Raw genomic sequence first — 23,056 nt, forward strand, 5'->3', positions numbered from 1 at the left:
ACAGAAAACTGCAATACTTGATGGGGAAATAATTTACTGGAAGTTTGTAAAATGGTGGACAGATCATGTTTTACATTTTTTAAGAAATAAAATAAATTTTTTCATAGCATGTACTAAATGTATTGTGGGATAATGCTATACACAGGGGATGATGCGCTTAAATCTTACATATTAGTTTTAAAGTGTTCTGTCATATACAATGTACGTAACTAAACTTTGATTGCGGTGGCGTGGTCGAGTGGTTAACGCGTCGGACCTGTAATATAAGGGTCTGACTAGTAACCTAAGGATTACTGGCCGCGAAGGTTCTCACCCCGTCAAGGTCAAACCGTTGTTTCCTTGGGCAAAACACTATATACTCATTGCTTACTACTGGTTGGTTCCAGCAACGGATTCGATAGTATTTCAATATATTGTATACATACCGGTCTCTTAAATATCGACAGTCAGTAAGACCGGTGTACACAATGATTTCAATAAGCTTATTGCTTCCAACACAATCGAACTAAAATAAATCAGTATAAAGTAAAACTTTGAGTATTAGAATAATAATAAAGAAGAAAATCATTACAAAAAACAACACATTTTATCATCGATTATTTTATTTCACACGTAGTGTATATACTTTGGCCAAAATTAACATAAAATAAAAGGTAAAATTATATAAAAAATTAATCTGAAAATGTCATACACTTCATTTCTTAAATTTGCTTTAACATGATTTTATAACACTACAAACAAACAAACAAACAAACAAACAAACAAACAATTATAATAAAAAGTTAGTTTCTGTAATAAGACTGCTTAAACAATCATTCTGTGAACATTGAATCAAGTCCAGATCCTGGTATGTGAAAGCAACACACTGTTTGTTTCAAGCATGCACTCAATGTTATAATGGGTAAATTGCTATAGTAGGCCTTTTGTAATTGGTCGAGTATCGTCTGTTGTTGTAGTTGCTTTTATCAAAATAGTATAGGAGAATTTAGCTAGTCTTGAAGATAGCTTTTCTTGTTTTGTTATCTATAAAATTGTATGTAATACAGTACATTTAACAAATACAGACATTTTAGCCGTGTCATGACAAAACCAACATAGTGCGTTTGCGACCAGCATGGATCCAGACCAGCCTGCGTCGCTATCAGTTTCTTTACTTGTTATAGGGTCTGTATGCGAACAGCATGGATCCTGATCAGACTGCGCGGACGCGCAGGCTGGTCTGGATCCATGCTGGTCGCAAACCCATTATGTTGGTTTTGTCGTGACGCGGCTCATTTTTTTTTAAATTTTATAGTATATTGGCAAGCTTTAGCTTTTTACCCTTTAATGAAATGCAACATTTGTAACGTAACACTTATTTAAACCATTGCCGTGCTAAAACCACCATGAAGTGTTTAATCTTTGCCACTATTATAGAGCCCTACGAGCATGCACATCCATATACAGTCTGACCAGGCTCTATACTGTTGGTATCTCGATTTTTCTTTTAATTCAAATTTTGATATTGGAATCCCTTAAACTTTGAATGCACTGTTCCAAATAAAGTGTTGTACGAGTTCATTACACAATTTCAGTCGGTTAAGGGTTAATGCTGATTATGTGACGTGATGTTTTTCAATAATGAGTAATATGAATAAATGATTATCTTATGATGGCAATGATAATATTACAAATTAAAGACAACAGGAATATAATATTAACAACATCTTCATACAAAAAGCTACATTCGCTTAAATATTATTTGTGAGTAGTATAACTGTGAGTAGATCTTAAAGGGACTCCACTGAGGTTTAAAGGCCTAAAAACATAACATTTGAATTTCTTACATAAATGAGCTGGGGCACTTTAAACAGAAATATATGCAAAGATAGTTAAGAAATATACTTTGAAATAAATTGAAAATCGTATTTTTATGCTTTTCTTAGCCCGATTTGAGTGAAAAGCTTTTAAACGCTTTTCATTTTGGGTCATTTTTTACAATTTGAATAATTATTCTGGAAAAACGAAGTGCGCGAATGATTTGAAATTTTGCACAAAGATTAGTGGTCTAAACCTACATCAAATGGTACATTTATCTGGAAAAAATATTTTCAGTCCCATCATGTCAAAAAACCTCAGTGGAGTCCCTTTAAATATATAACAGCACGGTGATACGAACTGTTAATAAAATTGGCCAGCTTTTCAAATAGATTTTTGATAATTCAATGGAAGGCCCATATCCGATTGTATTGTCAATAATAATACATAATGAAGACAAATGTAGTAAAAACGAAATGAGTAGGAACGTATATGGTGTAAGCCAGTTAACTGTAGATTTGAATGATTCTATAAACTTAATATATTAAATATATCTAAATACATTAATGTACTTAAGGCATACAGTGTCTATTTTAATACAAATTATCGAAAAAATTATTATTACCATAATTCACATTATATTATTGGCAGAGATAGACAATATTGTTGTGTATCTAAATATGACACTTATATATAAGACCTTGAAACAATTAGTTTAAACATATTTTATTTCGAACATTTTACACATACAAGATTTACATACAATGGTGAAATAATACTATACAATGCTGAAAAAGGATTAGATCCGAAAGCATAAAATGCTTATAAAGGCCTTTTCCTGACATAAGATTAGTTACAAAAAATATGACGGGTTTTGAAAATGTTTGAAATATTGAAGTTTAGGTAAAAAGTTATTGATTATAAAAATGAAGAAGATTCGTTACTGTCGTCACTTAGTCAAATTAGCGACCTAGAAACAAAAAGGAGCGTTGAGTAGAAGTTTCTATCTGAAAGATGTATGAATAGGAACTTAATAGATTAAACGCAATAATTGTCTGTTTATAAATGTATAAAGTTTAGAATTTCATAATTTAAGATACACAAAGAAACTTAATTTAATAAGTAAGAAAAGAGGAGGATCTATTCGGTGAGTAAATTGGAGGAGCAATGTATCATAGACTATGAAAATCGTTTGCTGTCTCGGATAAATATTTGAACTGCCTGAAATATGCTGATATTGATATCGTCACTTAAGTTTGTATCGCCGTTAAGCAGTGTGTGAAGAGTGACATTACAGTAGGCTGAAAGAGTTTGGAAAAGGCTGTGTCTGATAGTACTGTATTGTTTGCATTCAAAGAAAAAATGATGGTTAGTTTCTACCAATCCACATTGACATAAAGGTGAGTTAACAATATTTTTTCTGTATAAATGGTAGTTTAAAGAACTGCACTCTGTTCGTAGACGTGCATGATATATTTGCCATTTTCGAACACCTGTATAGAAATATTTTGGACATTTTATTATGTTTCTATTCAAAAGACATTTAAAAGCAGATAATGTAGGTGCATTTTGTACATCAATTGGTAGTTCATTCCATTCTCTGAGAGCTGAAGGAAGAAAAGCGTTATAGTATAAAGATGTTTTTGTATGAATGCCTTGTATATCGTTCGAATTTCTTAAATTATAACGTGTGGTTTCACCTACAGACGGAGGGACAATAGTTGATAGATAGACAGGTGAGAGTCCATTTTTCATCTTATAAAGAAGAATCAATTTATGTTTCCTTCTTCTGCTGTCCAGAGGTTCCCACGGGACCTCTCGTTGAAGCTCATGAAGAGACACAAGTTTAGTAGCACCAGATACAATTCTAGAAGCTTCATGTTGGATTTTATCTAGTTCAGCTTTTTCATATTGAGTACAATTGATGTAAACAACATCGGCATATTCTATAATTGGCCTGATGTAGGATAAGTAGATTATTTCTAAAGATTTTCGATCAAGTTGAAATTTTAATTTGCGCATTATATGTATACGTTTCCATGCCCTCTCCTTAACATGATTAATGTGAATATGCCAGGAACCATCGTCAGAAAAGTGTAAGCCTAAGTGTTTGTGAGATGTCACTGAAGATATGGTCTGGTTTTGCATTAGGAGGGTTGGATGGAACTGTTGTGATGTTTTACGTGTGATTAACATGGTTTCAGATTTGGAAGGATTAAACTTGACTAGCCATTTGTCAGCCCATGAAGAAATCTTGTTTATGTCAGATTGAAGAATGTCAGCCGTAGTAACTGGATGATCAACGATCAAATACAAACTGGTATCGTCAGCAAAAAGATTTACAGAGGACCTTAAGTCAACAACAATATCATTGATATAAACTAAAAAAAGAAGCGGACCCAGAATCGAGCCTTGAGGAACTCCTGCGTTTATTACAGACCAATCAGATTTGACTCCAGGAAGGACAACAGATTGGCGTCTATTTGAAAGATAATCCGAAAACCAGTCGAAGAGGGGTCCCTGAATACCGGCACATTTTAGTTTAAGCAGGAGACCCTTGTGCCACACTTTATCAAAGGCCTTGCTGATGTCGAAAAAGACAATCCGGATCTCAAGACCTTCATCAAGAGCCTTACAGAAAGAGTTGTAAAGAAAGGTTAGTTGATTCACAGTTGAGTCGCCAGGTTTGAAACCAGATTGAAGGGGCGATATAAAGTCATTATCATGAAGAAAGTTAAAGATATACTTAAACAAAATGCGTTCAAAAACTTTTTCCATACAACACAATAGTGATATAGGACGATAATTGCTGGGTAACGATGGATCTCCTTTCTTAAAAATTGGGCAAATGTTGGCATCTTTCCAAGTTTGTGGAATCTTACAAGTTAGGAGTGAATGATTAAAAAGAGAGCAGAGTGGATATTTGATTACGGACGAGGTTTCGAACAAGATACGATTACTTATTTCATCGGGCCCAGAAGCTTTATTGGTATTTAAAGTTTTGATAGCATCTTCAACATCTTGAGTTGTAATACTAATTGAAGTGAGAGTGTTCACAGACTGTTCGAAAAAATCGCCAGGAACTTCTTTATTACAGTTTTCAAGAGAGGACTGGTTGCTAAAATAGTTGTTTAATAAGTCAGATTTTGATTTGTTATCATATGAAAGTGTTTGAGTAACTGGGTGAGAGAGTGCCGGAATTGTTTGCTTTTCAGTCGGTGATAGGAATGATTTAATGAGTCTCCACCAGTCTCTCTGCGATGTGTTGTCTGATGTAAGAGAGTCTGCTAGTTTCTGGATGTGGTTACGTTTGGCCGTGTGAATAAGTGAGATGACTTTATTACGTAATTTTTTGAATGAGTGCCAGTGCAAAGGATTTTGGGTTTGTTTGGCTCTGTGATAAAGTTTTTTGCGTTTACGAATAAGCTGTTTGATTTGTGTCGTTATCCATACTGCATCAGTCGGTTTTACTATTATTGTTCTTGTAGGTATGTACTGCTTTGAAAGTTCGAGAATTTTGTTGCTTACTAAAGTTGCGTGTTCATCTATGTCGGTGTTTGTATATTGATCCCAGTCAGTTTGCATAATACTTTGTTTTAGAGCGTGGTAGTTGCCGCGGTCATATAACCATATAAAACGCTTGAAAGATCCTGATTTAGGTTTAGAAAAGGAAAAAAGAGCAAAAATTGAAACAATTGAAATAAATTCCTTATGATGTGCTCATTATCAAACACAAATCTTACAACATAAACACTTCCTTGATAAACACTTAATCCAAAGCCTCTGCTGACGGCAAACATATATTACCCACGTGACCAGTCCAGACCAAGATCAGCCGGCACTTCCTTGTCATTTGATTATGGTCTGCACTTTTCGCTATTCAATGCACTTTTTGCTATTCACTGCACTTTTTGCTATTCACTGCAGTTTTCGCTATTCACTGCACTTTTTGCCTTTCAGTCAATATATACATGTATTTTGTTTGGAATTTTCCTTAGAAATGATTAATGGTTTTTGTCAATCACATCATCTTGGCCCTTTCCGATAAAAATTTATAATAGCCGAGATATTCCGATTTGGATTTTTTGTCAAGTAGTCCATTTATGTGCGGTTTAATTGACAAGTATTTCAAATGATAACGTCGTACTTGACTTCGTAATGATAAAGTCTATAAATGCATTTATATCCATGTAGAAAGATGCATGGTTGTCATGTAAACAGGATGCTATATAATGTGGTAGATATACGCAGATGAAATATTTCATTTATTCACTAAAAGAAGAAAAGCATACTTTAAATGGTATGGATATTGAAAGATATCACAAAATATAAATTAATTTGTTTTTTGATTGACAAGAAAAGCATAATTACTTCGTCCATATACACTTTATATACAAAGACTGAATAAAATATGAATTGATTTAAATGTAAATGGTCCTTTAATTTTGGATAAGATAATTTATCAACATCATATTAAAGTGACATTATTTTCATTGTCAAGGTTAGCTGAATTCACTATATTTTTCAAGAGATTGACTGTTTTTATTGTGATTGACCAACAGTTGATACTGGAAAATGTTTAGGATAAAATATAAATCTGCCCTAAATATAAAAAGACTGTCCTTCTTTTTCTTAATTGAACGTTACATGTAAATTACGAGATTATTCAAAGCAGTTTTCTTGGTCCACATGAGTTATTTATCGTTTATCCGAAGTAAATTATAAAATTGAATGGAAATATGGCAAAATGTAAATTAATTTTGACTTTAACTAGTCATTTAGGTACCCCTTGGATGGGCCAAAATTTTTCCCTTTTTTAAATACTTAAATACATAATACAATTTTTAAATAACATATAAAATAATTTTCCTTCCTTCCTAGGCAGCATAATACTGTGCCCACTTTTTTTTTGTCCCGGGTTTGGGGGCAAATAGTTTTAAACTGTAAGTAGTGTAGGTCGGAAGGGGCTTTCCCCAAAACATTTGTTTTGGGTAAAACATGTTTGACCCTTTTTCCCGGGGTTTAAAAATTAAGCTTTTTGGGTAAATTAAAACTTCCTTCGGAATTGGGTTTTTATTAAAAAAAACCTTTTTGGGATTTTTAGTCCTTTCAGAACCCCGTGGTTTTTTAATTTACCCCTCTTTTTCTTATTTTTTTCCCTAAAATTTAAATACTTTCTCAGCCCTTAGGAAAATACTATAATAACAATCAATGGCTATAAAATAAAACTTTTTAAAAAAATTTCTTTTTCCCCCCCGCCTTTCTTTTTGTTCTTTAAATTTTGGGGGGGGCCCGTTTGTTTTGATGTTTCCGGGTCCATTTTTCGGGGGCTTATTTTTTTCCCCTGGGTTTTTCCTTTTCCCCTTTCCAAAACCTTTCCCCCACAAACTGCCCATTTTTTTGTGACACATTAAAAAACCAACTTCCTCGTAAAAGGGCCCCCGGCTTTTGGGATTGTTCGTTAAACGTTCCCCCACCCCAACATTCTTCATAAAAAACTTCTTTCAATATTAGCATTGTTTAACAAAAAATTTGGCCCACATCGGAAAATTTTTTAAAAACTTTTTCCCCATTTTTGGGTGCTTTGCCCTTTCGTATCAAAAAACCAAAACATTCCGTCGAAAATTTCCCCTTTTCTTCATATCATCTTCAAATTAAAATTTCATTAACTTTCAATTTTGTGTCAGTATTGACGTCCTCCTGCTCCTCCTCAGAATCTTCAGTTATAACATCTTTCTCTGGAAAGCTTTTCTGTTTAGATAATTTATGACTAGTGCTGGGTTGTCTCTGTGAAGTGAATCGAACAATTGGGTTTGTCTGATCAAATTCTTCACCATCTACTGTTTTGTCTTTCAAGCTAATGTGGCTTATGTTTATATGAGCAGATTTATGCCCATGAAGATGTTCGTTCAATGCATTATACGTGTCTTCTTCTTCGTTAGCAGATTCCTTTAAACTAAGTTTTCTCACTTGTTCAAAGCTTGAATAACTTTCATGTTCATGATCTTTCAATTTCTTTTTCTTTAAATAAGTACGACCAGCGTGAGAAATGACATCGTAATCTTCTTCAGAATCGGGTTCATTTTTCTGTTTTCCTGCTTCTTTTTGAATCTTTTTTTTTTAATATGTAACTTTATTTTCTGATTCACATACAAACATTATAACATATCTTGAAATTCACAAAGACATACAATAGTATATAAATGCATATAAATTCACAAGGACATTACATAATTATAGTATTTCTTAATGTATATGAACAAACATTAGACATTTTCAGATACTTCTTTATAATTTACAGTTAATATTTGACCTATTCTCTATTTTACTATAAATGAATATAGCAATGTTTTTTTGTTTTTTTTGAGCTCGTAAAATCAAAAATGAACATTGATTTTCTTGTAAACAAACTATTATCTGAAATTGTTACAGTCTAAGTCTAAGTTCGAATGAATATTCAATATCATCTTTTCTGAGTATATAGGTAATTTAACATGTTCTGAGACCTTAATTGTTACAAATTCACAAGTACATACAATATATTATAATCATATAAAATTCTTAGTCATTATAAAAGACATTTATTAGGATATATATCTATTACTTATACAGAACTAAGAAAACAAAGATGGCTAGAGAGAATATTACATCCATTTACTGGAAAGGAAAAAAATAACAACAATAATATGCCTTCTGAACAGTCATGAATAATGACTAATGTCTTTGTTAAAATTATTATAGTATATATACCTTGTTATAATGATTTGCCTGTAATTCCAGATTGAATTTTTTTTATATACAAAAGAGTTATCTAAAATATGAAAAAACATATGCATTAAGGGGTCAATTTTTAGAATTATCTACATGAACTCAAGCAGAATGATACTATTTTTGCATAGTTCTAACAATATAAGATGTTAAATGCATAGTTCTAACATAATCATATGTTTAAAGCTTGAAGAAAAAAATAAGAAAAAATAAGTGTGTCAGGTGGATGTTTTTTTTCTAGCTTGTTGAACAAAAAAAAAACATTTAAAAGATGGAGCAAACCAAAAGTCAAGCAAACCATTATTTAACCAAAAATCACAGCATTAAGATATAGATTAATTAAACACATATATAAAGTTAACAAATATACTACCTGTCCTGTGTCGGTGTAAGTGATGCTAGTCGGGCCCAAATTATATTAAACTTATTTAGATTAAAAGTTTGGAAGCTACCAAATGTTCTGCTTTAAAATAGGAAAAGAAATGCTTTTTAAAAGTTGAAAAATCAGGTACTGTCGTTTTCATCTTACTCTGATATATATAGTATTTAGCAAGTATGATTAACTGGTTTATCACTGATTTATTTGTTTTATTACCAAGAATGATATCAAGTTTAGACCAATTAACATTTACCGAAGGGGAAGATTGGTTCAGCCATGTCTTTAAATTTTGCCAAAATATATTCACAAAATTAGAGTAAAAAAACAGGTGTGGTATAGTTTCACTCGCTGTGTGACAAAAAGTACACACAAGTCATCTTGTCGTTAACCCATCTTAAGCAAAAGTTGATTTGTGCCTAATATTCTGTGATTTATCCTATATTGAAACCATTGTAATTTAGTTTCATTTAAAATTTTAAAAGGTAACTTATATATATTTTTCCAGTCTAGATGATTGGTGTTAAGATCTCTTAACCATTTTGATTTAGAAACAATATTAGTGGATTTATATACAAGTGTATCATAGAATATTCTGCAACCCTTTACTGATGTATTCATCATCTTAATAAATAAAGGTTGTTATGGATTTACTTCTTTTATTGAATTATGGGAAATTCTTAAGGAATCTAAATATGATCTAAAAGAGTGTATGATATTATTATATTGTAAAAAGTTGGTGGTAAAGAAATATTTGTTTTGAAATTCCTGTAGAGTATAAAAGCTGCCATTTTCATTCATAACATCATTTATAAATATATTATTCCTCTGTTAAGGTAAGATTTATCAATGAAGGTTGTCCACTTATCTTAAACTTATGATTGTACCAAACAGGTAGAGATAAAAATTCATTCCATGACTTTATATTTAAAGATTCCATATAGGAAACATAGCAAAACCAAACATCTTTCCAGAAAATATTTTTTGTCCTTTATTTTATATTTTACAAAATCAGAACCAAATTTATCATATGATTTAATAAAAGGACATATTGCTTCAACTAAAGATAAGTATTTATTTTTACTATTATAAAGTCTCCTTAGCCATGTAAGTGTTAAGGCTGGTAAGAAGGATGTGAGATCTACCATTCTTATTCCCCCATCTTCATAATTTTTAGTTATTACACTTCTTTTTATTTTATCAGGATTATTGTTCCATAAAAATTTATAAAATAAGTTTTGTATCTCTTTAATCAAATTGTCTGTAGGACTAGGAAGACCCATTATTAAATGGTTTAATTTTGGAAGTGCTAAAGTTTTAATTACTGTATTTTTCCCAAATGGTGTAAGAATTCTTTTTGACCGAATAGAAAATAAAGTTTTGATTTCTTCGATTTTTGAATTAAAGTTAACTTTAATAATTTCATCCAAATTCAGTGTAAATATTACCCCTAAGAGTTTAAAAGATTTTTTTTCCTATTTTAAATTTAGTTGTGGACATAGTTCCATGTTATTATTTTTCCTAGATCCGATCCAAACTGCATTTGTTTTTTTCAATATTAACATGCAGACCAGATATTTTAGCATAAAATTTTAAAACATTCATAGAGGTATTTAAAGATTTTTCTGAACCATCCAAAATTAATGTAGTATCGTCTGCATACTGTGATATAAGAAATTCCTTATTATTTAAATTAACACCTTTAATGTCTTTATTTTGTTTGATTAGCATTGACAAAATTTCTGCGCAGAGAATAAATAAATACGGTGATAGCGGATCACCTTGTCTACAGCCTCTATGAATGAAGAACCAGTCAGACAAATGGCCATTTACAGTGACACAAGACTGAATGTTATTGTAGAAATTTTTTATCCAAGACTTAATGCCTTCACCAAAATTAAAAAACTCTAAAACCTTTGACATAAATTGCCATGAAATAGAATCAAAAGCAGTGGCAAAATCAATAAGTAAAAACATTGCTGGACTCCCATTTTATTCAGTAAATTCATTAGATCATACATTAATCTAACATTTTCACCAAGGAACCGACCCGGAATAAATCCTGTTTGATCTTCACTTACTAAAGAACTTAAAATAGGTTTTATTCTGTTAGCAATTGCCGCAGAAGCCATTTTATATGAAACATTTAGAAGTGATATAGGTCTCCAATTTTTTAATATTTGTTTATCTTTATTACCTTTTGGAATACAGGTGATCACACCTTGTTTTTGGGAGATTGATAATTCACCCTTTGTAAAAGCTGCATTCATTGAACGGGTTAAAATTTGACCAAGTTTTGACCAAAATACTTTATAAAAGGCGGCAGTAAACCCAGAATTGCCTGGTGCTGAATAATTTGACATTTTCTTTAAACTCAATAATAATTCATTAGATTTTAAATTTCCTCCCAGAGATAATTTTTCATTTTCTGATAATTTTATTTTGAAATTAGGATGAATGATATTTTCAAGATCTATATCTTCAGTATAAGTTTTTGAAATGATTTTCAGTTTCTCTCAAAATTTCATCTTGATTTTGTAACAATTCACCAAACTTAGAGTATATCGAATTCATAAGTTTTGAAGTAAAATTTCTATTTTCTAAGTTACAAAAATATTGAGTTGGTTTTTCACCTTCTAGAATCCATTTTGCTCTTGATCTTATAAGTGCTCCTTCTAATTTCTTTTGTCTTATTTCAAAAAGTTCTTTCTTTTTTTCTTCTAGCAAGGTTAAATCACTTGAATTTGAATTTTGGAGCATTGAAATGTCTTTTTCAATTTTTTCTAACTGTTCCCTTTGGTCTTTAGATTTTTTTTAATATGCTATGGTTTTGCCCCTTATTTCAATCAGTAATGTTTCAAAAAATAATTGATCACTTATATTCAAAATAATATCTGTATCGCTTATAATATCTGGGTTTAAATCAGATGTTTGACACTCTGAAGTATACTGACTTCTTACACATTTAATAAGATTATTTATTTCAGAAACATATTGATGATCTTTAAGAAGAGAGTTATCAAATTTCCAGTAAGAATTTCCTTTTTTAAATTTAACAAGATCTAAAACTAAAACTACAAGTGAATGATCAGTCCTATAACCAGGAAGGATGTCTGTGCTTTTAACACTTGTATATAAATAACTTGAAATCAAAAAGAAATCAAGACGGGCTTTTTTGACAGGGTTATTTTTGAACCATGTATATCTGTTAAGTTCAATGTTTTGTTCTCTCCAACAGTCAATCAAGTCATTTTCCAAAACCATCTGTAAAACTACTTCCCTAGCTTTAGGATTATTTATTGATTTGTAATTAAAATAATCTATTAATGGATTCAAAACTAAATTATAATCACCTCCAAGTATACAATAATGTATGTTATTAAGTTTTTGTTGAATTTGACAATTAAAGTCTGGGTTGTCTCTATTAGGACCATATAAGCAAAAAAGGCTAAATGTTTTTGAGTAAATTTTACAATTCAAAATCAAGAGATTACCATCAGTATCAGATTCTTCAGAAATAAATTCAAAATCAAAATTATTATTTATCATTATAGCTACCCCTCTAGACTGACTATTAAAATTGCTGCAATAACATTCATATCCCCATTGACTTTTTATTATTTTCATTTCTTTATCTGTAAAATGAGTATCCTGAAGAAAATATATATTAAAATGTTTGGCCCTTAAATAACAAAAAACATCTTTTCTTTTTAGTTTATCCCCAAGTCCTTGCACGTTCATAGATATAAAGGAAACATTCTCAGTCATGGTCTAAAATAATTAATACCTTAGTGTTCATTGGTCTAGCATCACACACTGACACACAATTTACAATTAATTAAAGCCCTGACTTAATTTACTGTACTGTATAGGTTTTTTTTACATCCTTAGAATTTACATAAAAAATATTTGAAAAATGATAAAATCATAAATGTTTGTACAGTATAGAATCTAGATCTATTTAAATATGGTTTAATAAATACTTAAATTGTATAGATCTTACTCAGTTAAAAGCTTAAGTGTTAAATCTCTTTATTATTATAATAATTTTAAATTAACTACAGTTATGTATAGCATTTGAAACCATTCATGTACATGTACACAAAAACTAATAATAATACAAATGTATACCAATACTGTACCCTTCCATTATCTTTGTACTAATCAATAGAATCCTCAGCCATACCATGCTGACTATATACAACATATGGTAATACATGTACATGTACTGTAAATATAATAAGTCTTTCATTCCCTGATCTAGATTCAAGAAAATAAAAAGAAATCACATTTGAACATTTATAATATCTGACTCTATATTAAGCTACAACAACAGTGCAGTATATGAGTATTAAAAACCGTACTAAACTATTAAAGTTATATCTTTTTGAATCTTTTTAACATCACTGAAAGTGTTGTATTCATTCGGAGTATGGTCTGTTTTGGCGTCATCTTGAGTGCAATTGTATACTTCTTGCGAATTTCTATCATCATTAGACTGATCTCCGTTGTGTGTATGTGCGCGTTTGCCAGGAACACTATATTCGTCTTCTTCAAAATCTTGAGCCGTTTCCATGTTTGTAGGTGTCGAACTTCTATTTTCTGCCGGTTTATCTGAGCATGTCCCATTCGATATAATATACGAATCATTATTTGCTGCAGTGTCGCCTTTTATTTCAATCTCAGCGTCTTCGTAATTGTCCGGCGTTGCAATAGAGGACATATTCGAAATTTGTATTGCATCTATTAAACCTGAAATACGATTACGTTTCTATCGATTAAATACATGTATAATTTATTCTGAAAATTATTTCGTAAATTTAGCTTTAAGACAAGATTGCATTTGTAAAAAAATGCTATGCCACCGCATAAATACAACACTAAAATAGAAATGTAGAAAACATTTTTTTTTGTTTTGACCCAAGGGCTTTAATTTGAATAATCTTGCTAAAGGTTCACTACACAATGTTTACTGCAAAATGTCTCACCTCTAGCCTTTGTCAATTCGAGAATGTGATTTTTTAAAGTTGTTGCTATATACATGTAAGGAAAACCTATGACCCCGGGGCAGGGCTAGTTTTGACACTAGAGGCAAAATTTGAACAACTTTGATAGAGTACCTATAGATGATATCATATACCAAATATCAAAGCTCTAAGCCTTGTACCTTCAGACAATAAATTTTTTAAATTTTTTTACTATATGTACATAGTGAAAATCAATGTCCCCCGGGGGTGGGGCCAATTTTGACCCCAGGGCTATAATTTGTTCAACCTTGCTAGAGGTTCACTACACAATGTTTCACGCAAAATATCTAACCTCTAGTCTTTGTCAATTTAGAGAAGATGATATTTTAAGTTTTAACTATATACATATGAGGAAAACCTATGACCCCCGGGGCAGGGCTAATTTTGACACTAGAGTCAAAATTAGAACAACCTTGGTAGAGTACCTATAGATAATAACACATACCAAATATCAAACCTCTAAGCCTGGTACCTTCAGACAAGAAGGTATTTAAAGTTTTTACTATATGTACATATAGTGAAAATCAATGACCCCCGGGGCGGGGCCGATTTGGACCCCAGGGATATAATTTGAACAATCTTGGTAGAGGTCTACCAGACAATGCCTTATGCAAAATATCTAAGCTCTAGGCCTTTTGGGTCTTTACAAGAAGATTTTTTAAATTTATTCTTATAATTCCTTTTGGTTGCCATGACAACCAGAATTCTGCATGGAATGAAAATCCTTGAACAACTTTGAAAGGCCTTCACCCAAGGAACAATCCTGCCAAGTTTGGTTGAAATTGGACTAGTGGTTTTTCACAAGAAGATTTTTTAAGTTCACTATATAATCTATATAACACACACACACACACACACACACACACACACACACACACACACAAACAAACACACAGGTGAATCGCTATATGCCACCGCATCGCAGATGCTGCGGTGGCATAAAAAAATTGATAATATTCGACTAAATGTACTCCAATAACTGCTATTACAACACCAAACTCTATGTGAGTAAGGTCTACTTAAATTTTATAACTATTACTTTATCATCATCATCATCATCATCATCATAATCATCATCATCATCATCATTTGTTGGACAATCTTATTTTTATTAACAAAAATTATTCGGAAATTGTGGAGAGAAGTAGGCAGACTTACTGGCATCATAACCTGGATTTTCTTGAGAGTTTGAATTGATTGAGGCCCTCTTTGCTCCGCTTTTAAACATACTGAGGAGGAAAAAGAATCACAAAAATAATTCTTTATTCGAAACTTATCATGTAATAAAATGAATCTGATATATGTACATATAATTATACACACTTCTTAAACACTTCTGTTTCAATTGTTGTTGTTGTTGCATATCCAATAAAGATAATTTGGGGTGGTAATTGTAAATGGTTATAGATAAATACATAATTTAAATAATGTTGTTGTTGAAGCATATCCAAAACACATAATAAATTTGTTTTGTACCGGTGTACCTGTCTTAATACTAGTATCTCGTTTTGAATTTTTTGGAAGTAAACATTACAACGAACGTCCTACAAGACACTGGATAAACGCGTCTACTTCCTGTTTTCGCAAGAAAGTTAAAAGTTAAAATATACTGGCTCCCATGACAGGTAAAGTGATCAGAAGAAGCACTAGCAACGCTTGTTATCACAATACAGTGTAAACATTGAATTGTATAGGCTTGCAGGACATTGTACATGCACGGTATACCAAGCATGGTGCTTTAGTGACACATTTTGAGACTAATCGGAATAGCAAATACATGTTATTCAATGTTAGTTAAGAGAATAATGTTAAAATAAGAGGAGTTGTAACATTTATAGTCAAAATAGTAAAGATGGATATATATTAGCCGCGCCATGACAAAACCAACATAATGCGTTTGCGACCAGCATGGATCCAGACCAGCCTGCGCATCCACGCAGTCTGATCAGGATCCATGCTGTTCGCTTACCAACTCTGTTACAAGTAGAGAAACTGATTGCTGGTCGCAAACACACTATGTTTGTTTTGTCGTGACGCGGCTCATATATCGTTTTTCTTTTCTAATACTGACCTGCTGCACATGTGTCTTCTGCGAATGCAGACGACAGTGATTGTGAGAGTGGTGAGAATAAATAGAGCTATAAGCCCTATTATCAGGTACAACATGTTGTCTTCTATGAAGCCATGTGAGTTGTTAGACAAATATTTCTTATCCGAAAAACTGCTATCAGTTTCTGTAAAATAATGTGTAATATATGATTATATATTTTTCCTGTTGTATTTTGTCTTATTGAATGTTTTATAATTATTGAATGTAATATCAAAAGTGTTTTTGAAGTTGGAAGGTTACATTTTAATTTGGAAGCTCATCGGTTTGCCCTTAGAAATCGAACGATTGTTAATAGCTGGTAGTACTGTTCTTCGTACAACAATGTCGCCAAGATTTAAGAGGAACTTCACTTCCAAGAATTTAAAGGTCCAAAAAGCCTAAAACATAAAATTTGAATTTCTTACATCGACCATCTGGGACACATAAAAAAGAAAGATATTCACACGATAGTATCGAGATATACTCAGAAATTAACTGAAATTCGTATTTTTGTTTTATTCTTAGCCTGATTTGAACGAAAGTTTTGGTCATTTTTCACAATTACAATAATTACATGTATTCTAGAAGAACGGAGTGACCAAATAATCTTAAACTGTGCAAACAAGTTATTAGTGTAGACCTATATCATAGAATTTAATCCCGGAAAATTATTTCCATTCACGTCATGTAAATAACCCTCAGTAGAGTCCCTTTAATGAGTCTTTAATGAGTCCCAGAATTCTTCATATACATAATAAAAGACGGCGGAGATAAAGATTTGGCTTTGTTCGACAGTCAATCCGTCTTTCCATCTTCATACATAAATAGTTCACAATCATTATTACCAAATAAGCCATTGTTAATATTTAAGTTATTTTCATTTTTGGTCTGATGAAATTTAGATTCAATGAATTTGATAATTTGAGCATGCACTTGAATCCTAAGATTGTATTTCTTATAGTAACAAACTTTAAATGAATGGCTAACTGACAAAGTAAGACTGTAATGTCACCTTATCTCAAAGCGATGTCCTTATAGTTTAAACATATTTATTCCAGAATATATTTATATTAATATAAACATTTACAATACAAATCAAACATTCTTATATCCAAGAAAAGGATCAGAACGAAAGACTTAGTCTTATAATATCCGCCTTTTTAGTTTATTTTTATAATGTGTCGAGTTTTGTATTAAATCAACAAGTATATGACAAATGGAAAAAATTAAAGATGCAAAAATGTGTTTTCGAAGTAGGAAACTATATAGCAATCAAATATGACATGAAAAGTACTGTTTAAATGTGATGTTGTAGCTAATAAAAACATAAACAAGTACCGAAATTGGTCTAGTTGAGAGAAAGGAGTGTCTCAGAAATCGTTTTGTTTCGGATATATGTAAATATATGTATGGTGTTGTTTTCGCTTGACATTGCTCAATTTTGTGGGCTTTGTATTATAACAATATTCTGAGGTGTACGCAATCAGTAACTGCAATCAACTGATGTCTGTCATTAGGTAGGTGATATATATCCTTTAAATACAAATAAGGAACAATGACAGATTCGAAATCCCAAAGCTCATCTGCAAACATACAATTATGTGTGGATCAAGCTTGAATTCATTTGTTCATCTTAAAAACGCGTCTTTTGAATATATTAAATATACATGTATACTGACCGTTGTCACACGTGCGTCCTATAAAACCATGTTTACAGTCACACTGGCCGGTTACACTGTGACATGATTTATCTTTACTGTTAGTACAGTTACAATAAAAAGAACAGCTTGGTCCGTATGTACCTGGCTCACATTCTGAAATAACAGATATAAACAGTAAGTATAGGCCTTTCAAACGCATTAGATATCGCATGTCATTCTGTAAGTCATGTGTTTTCGTGACTAACCTGCAAACCTTGGTGTTTTAAAAGACACTCTTTAGCTTAGCTTAAACAGAATGTATTTTAGTTCGATCGTATTGGAAATTATAAGCTTATACACACAGTCTCGAATCCGATACTGGAACCAAGCAATAAAAACACCGATTGTAAAGAATGTTGCCAAATGAAACAACGGGTTAACACTGATCGGGTTTGAACTCACTCGGCCAACAATCCTTAGATTACAAGTCCGACGCGTAAGCCTCTTGCACTTTTTAAAAAGGTATTAAATCATCTCTTTACAGATGCAAAGGTATACACTATTAATTGTGATAATGAAGGCAACAAAATTACTCTATTTAGAGCATTTTGGAAAAGAACTCGCAAAAATACCCGAAGAGGGTCCAGCAATAACAAAAAAGACTACGACTACAATCAAGTCAATGTCACCAAAAGCTTTTAACCCTATACCTGCTTAATTTGTATAATGAATTTGTCCAACTTTGAATTAGCAACAATTCATTTGAAATTTAAGGGATTTTAATATCAAAATTAAACACAGACACTTGGCGTGTGGAGCTCAAAACGCCTTTAACATCCAATGTGTATTTGTCAATCCCAGCACATGTACATATCATATATATCATTAAAACTTAATATAAGCTATTTGAAAAAAAAATCATATTTCAAATTCTATAGTTATTATAGATTATGGATTTTAAAGGCGGTTTGAGCTTCCCACTCCAAGTGTCTGTGAGTTTAAATTGACCTTTAATCAAGAAATCCTTGCTTATGAATTTTTGCCAAAGCGTATACACATATTGTTTTTGCAGCTTTTCACACATTGAGCAATAATATTTTGAAAATATGAGCATGTGTTGAAATGAATCTTCGCCAAAATGTGCACATATTGTTATGAATATTTGCAGAATATGACACCCATAGAGTTATGAATCTTTGCCAAAATGTGCACGTATTGTTATGAATATTTGCAAGATGACACCCATAAAGTTATGAATCTTTGCCAAAATGTGCACGTATTGAAATTGATCTTTGTATAAAGTGTACTGACATGAAGATAAATTAATTTTGCAACATTTGCACAGTATATTAAATATGCATCGTGTATTGGTGTATTTTAAGCCTGGCTTATTATGTCCCAAAAATGCTGTTAAATGTATTCTTTCTTTTCAAAAGCTCTTCTTTTTTCTTTTTTTTTTCTTTTTTTGTGTCTTTTTTGTATTTTGTATGGAAGATGGAATAAATATATGTTTCTGAGGCATAATGGGTTTTTAAGCATGCTACTAAAATAATATACAAATACATATCAAATTGACGAAAAAGATATCAAATAAAATGAAACATGAAAATGTAAAACATGCCAGATCAGACCTGTACACAAATCTAAAGATCAATGACAAAATATATACTAAACAATAAGCGCGGTTATAAAAGCCTTTAGCAAGAGCTTAGTACCAGGCCAGAAGCCCTGTAACTTGCAGTTCGGTCAAAGTTCAACTTGTTTGTCACTGTTTGCTCTGACTATTAAAATAATTGCACAAAGCAGACGATATCTATCTCCGACGACCAAACTTCCCAATCTAAGTATGAACTGGACAAAATAACAAAAACTGGGCCTTGTGTCCACCTATACATGTATTTATTTTTATGGTAAAAGTTATCAATACTAATTCATTATCATTAATAGTGTGTAGATACTATCTGACCCTTGTCACATGTTCGCCCGGTCCAACCAGAATCGCAGACACACTGGCCAGATGTATTATTGCAGGAGTTGTTTAAACTGTTGTTACAGTTACAAAGCCAGATACAATTTGGCCCGAATGTACCTGCTGTACATTCTGAAAAATATAACATACATAATAAGCGTACGAGAGAAAACATATTATTCCAAAACTAAATAAATTTAACTTATATATACTTGTACGTTCTTTACTTTAACACGTATACGTTCTCGTTTTAGCATTATTTATTTAGTTAGTTATATACATATAGTTAGTTATTTTGGCAATTTTGCAAATAACCCAAGCAATAAGCGTGATAAAACATGACAGTCAATGCGCATGTATAATCATGCAGTATAAAATAAACGATTTCGGTGAATTGGTGTGAAAGTAACCGTGCCTTGAGAGCAGTTAGGTCCGTGCATTCCGAGGCATATGCATGATCCGTTTATATGATCACAGTAGTCCGTGTGAGTGCAATTGTCAGAGCAGTTTCGTGAACAGTTTTCTCCGAAGATGCCCATCTGACAGACTGAAATAGAATTTGTATGCATTAAAGTTAACACTATCAAAATATCTTTTAGAATTTATCATAATAGCTAACGCGCGTTTTGCAGATTATTGATTTTCATTATTAATCAGCAATAGGTAAAAACAGTCCGTGCGGAGGAGAGGGTGCACAAAAAGCAAGCATCTTTTGCTGCCTTGTACGGACACAGGGCATGTCGCCAGTCATACTTTTAAACGCTAAATTTTGAAGCACTAAGTGGTGATAATTTACCTCAGTGAAATTTTGACAGAATTCTAGTCAAAGAAAGGACTTTTGGGACAAAAGTTGATCACTGTACAGCGCTTAATAAACAACTAAACATACAGTAGCACGTGACAGTAATAAAGACAATAGACTAACATATATTCACATCATGTTTTGAAGGAATATCCTACGAATATCATAACAGTTGTATGACTTCCAGCTATGTTCAAAGGAAAATTGACGAAATTGTATAAAGATATAAAATTTAATCTGTAAATGATCATAATTTTTTTAGCAAATTAAGGGATAGTTATGTCCTGTCAAGACTTGTTCATTTTGTCCATTGACTTCCAACAGAGTTCGAAACCTTTATTGATGTGTTTGTAATTATACATGACTGGAACTGACGTTTTATCATTTATTATAATACAGGTAACTATTGAATCTTAACTTTGCACACGAACAATTCACATTATAATCTTTTATACATTTTTATAGATACAAATATGTTTAACTTGGACATCAGAATCACAAATTGTTTGTTGAAATTTTTTAAAAAAGAGCATATTATTAACCTTTAATAAAACTTTTCTCATTGTGTATACTGCATTAACTGCTGAAATGGAAAAGAAATGTTTATGGCCCAGGAAACAGATAATATATAAAAGTCGATTATTGCCTACCCGAATCACAATCTCTGTTTTCATAACCCGGCTTGCAAAGGCAGTAGCCCGTTTCCCTGTCACATGTTTGCGTGTTACTGCGGTCACACGTGCAATTCTTTAAACAGTCGACACCAAACTTCATTGCGTCACACTCTGTGTGTTTAAAGAATAACGAAATACAATTATGTTCAGAGTTCAATAGATAATCTTATTGATGAAAGAATTTATTAGATCTTATTTATATAAAGTTGATGTTACATGTATATCAATTTAATCAAATAAGGACATGTTTGGTCCTAATTAGTTGTTTAGACTTGAATAAAATAACTGTGTGTTTTTGTTCTAAATAACATCGATTAAAGTAACTTTGTTAGCTGAAGTCTTTATTAAATCAAAGGGCTGCAAGCTCTGTGGTATTTTCTGATCTTTGTAATCTAAATCGTACTGTATATCTGTATGTATATCAAAGAGCTGCAAGCTCTGTGGTATTTTCTGATCTTTGTAATCTAAATCGTACTGTATATCTGTATGTATTTTCCTGTATGAGTTTATTTTTATGTACTATAATTCACCTTGCAAGGCACCAGAGTTTGATGCATACGGAATTTTGCATAACTAGAGTTGCATCAAAAAATAATTTATGTTCATTTTTTATGAGAGCCACACTTTATCCTTGCATATCATGGCTACTTCTTTAACAAAGACACTTAAAAAAGAATTTTAAAAAATTGCCTCGACAGGGATTTGAACTTCAGACCTCTCACACACGAAACGAGCGCATTACCCCTGCACCACAAAGAAGTTATACAAACAAGGTCTGAATAAAATCAAGTCATTCTAAATTTAGAACTTCCATTGCATATCGGGTTTGTAATCCTTATTAATTTCGAGGTATTTTGATCAGGATAAACCTGTTGTTTAAAATTGAAGTAAAACATTTAGCGAAAATATTCTCGCCCAAACAGTCCGACATGTAGAATCTATATATTCCACTACTCGGCAGTCAGATTTATTTGTGTAGTATTCGGTAATCGACATCGCTAAAAATAGCATTTTCATTGATTAAAATCATATTCATCCGCGTAATTTGTGATTGTGTATTTATTGACAATTCTATAAGCCAACGCTACTTTTAAACTTTGAATGCGTTGTAATTTGTTGGATACTTGTAACAAAATAAAAATATTTCTTTCTTTTAAATCGCTAGTTTTAAGCTGTTTTGAGAACTACTTGTTGTTAGGTCTGTCGTGAAATTCTGTGTCAGAGATTGAATGTCCGCTTTGTATTTTACTGATCTTCGATCAGAAAATGCAAAAATCCAATGTTTGGTGTCTTTACATAGAAGATCTATATCTATTTGAAATTTGTCAATATGGCAATACAGAGTAAAAACAAATCAAAAGATACTACAATATGATAAGGCTTTTCTTGCCCATATAACTTGCTTTTGGATAACAACGCATACCCTCAGAACAGTTCTCTCCATGCCATCCTGGTTTGCATATGCACGAACCGTGCACATGGTCACATGTTTGATTCTCGTTGCACATGCAAGTCTCTTTACAAAGCAACCCGTATGTATTATCGGTACATTCTACAAACAAAAATATGTATATACATGTATATTTATTTAAGTGGTATCCATTCCAGAAAAAGAACTTGCGCATTGGTACATATTTATGTGTTTTAAGAGAATGAGATAATACTTTTCTCTCATATTCAAATCATAACTAAGAAGACATAGAAAATACCATTATGACCATATCCAATTATCTTATCTACCAGAATGAGATATGACCTTTCTCATTCTATTTCATAATTTTATATAAAAAAACGAACAAGTTAATAATCTTATTATGTAATCCCATTATTTTATAATAAAAAAAGGCTTAGGTAATTCTGTTATGACTCAATCCAACAAACCTTTTATCAATCCTTGAGGCACAATCCTATTAT

General features: G+C 31.7%; 1 protein-coding gene across 1 annotated transcript in view; it reads right to left on the reverse strand.

The window, feature by feature from the left end:
• Positions 1-13,226: 13,226 nt before the first annotated feature.
• Positions 13,227-23,056, reverse strand: part of LOC132750968 (multiple epidermal growth factor-like domains protein 11) — a 75,972-nt gene continuing 66,142 nt past the window's right edge. The window contains exons 13-20 of the mRNA XM_060741060.1: positions 22,566-22,694; positions 21,119-21,253; positions 20,082-20,213; positions 19,664-19,798; positions 17,737-17,871; positions 16,040-16,202; positions 15,127-15,197; positions 13,227-13,693 (exon numbers count right to left, since the gene is read on the reverse strand). Of these exons, the coding sequence (XP_060597043.1) occupies positions 13,305-13,693; positions 15,127-15,197; positions 16,040-16,202; positions 17,737-17,871; positions 19,664-19,798; positions 20,082-20,213; positions 21,119-21,253; positions 22,566-22,694 (1,289 nt within the window). The 3' untranslated portion in view covers positions 13,227-13,304. The remainder of the gene's footprint in view (positions 13,694-15,126; positions 15,198-16,039; positions 16,203-17,736; positions 17,872-19,663; positions 19,799-20,081; positions 20,214-21,118; positions 21,254-22,565; positions 22,695-23,056) is intronic.

This window comes from Ruditapes philippinarum, unplaced genomic scaffold (assembly GCF_026571515.1).
Source record: "Ruditapes philippinarum isolate M1 unplaced genomic scaffold, ASM2657151v2 ctg5176_1_1_1_1, whole genome shotgun sequence".
NCBI classification, from domain to species: Eukaryota; Metazoa; Mollusca; class Bivalvia; order Venerida; family Veneridae; genus Ruditapes; species Ruditapes philippinarum.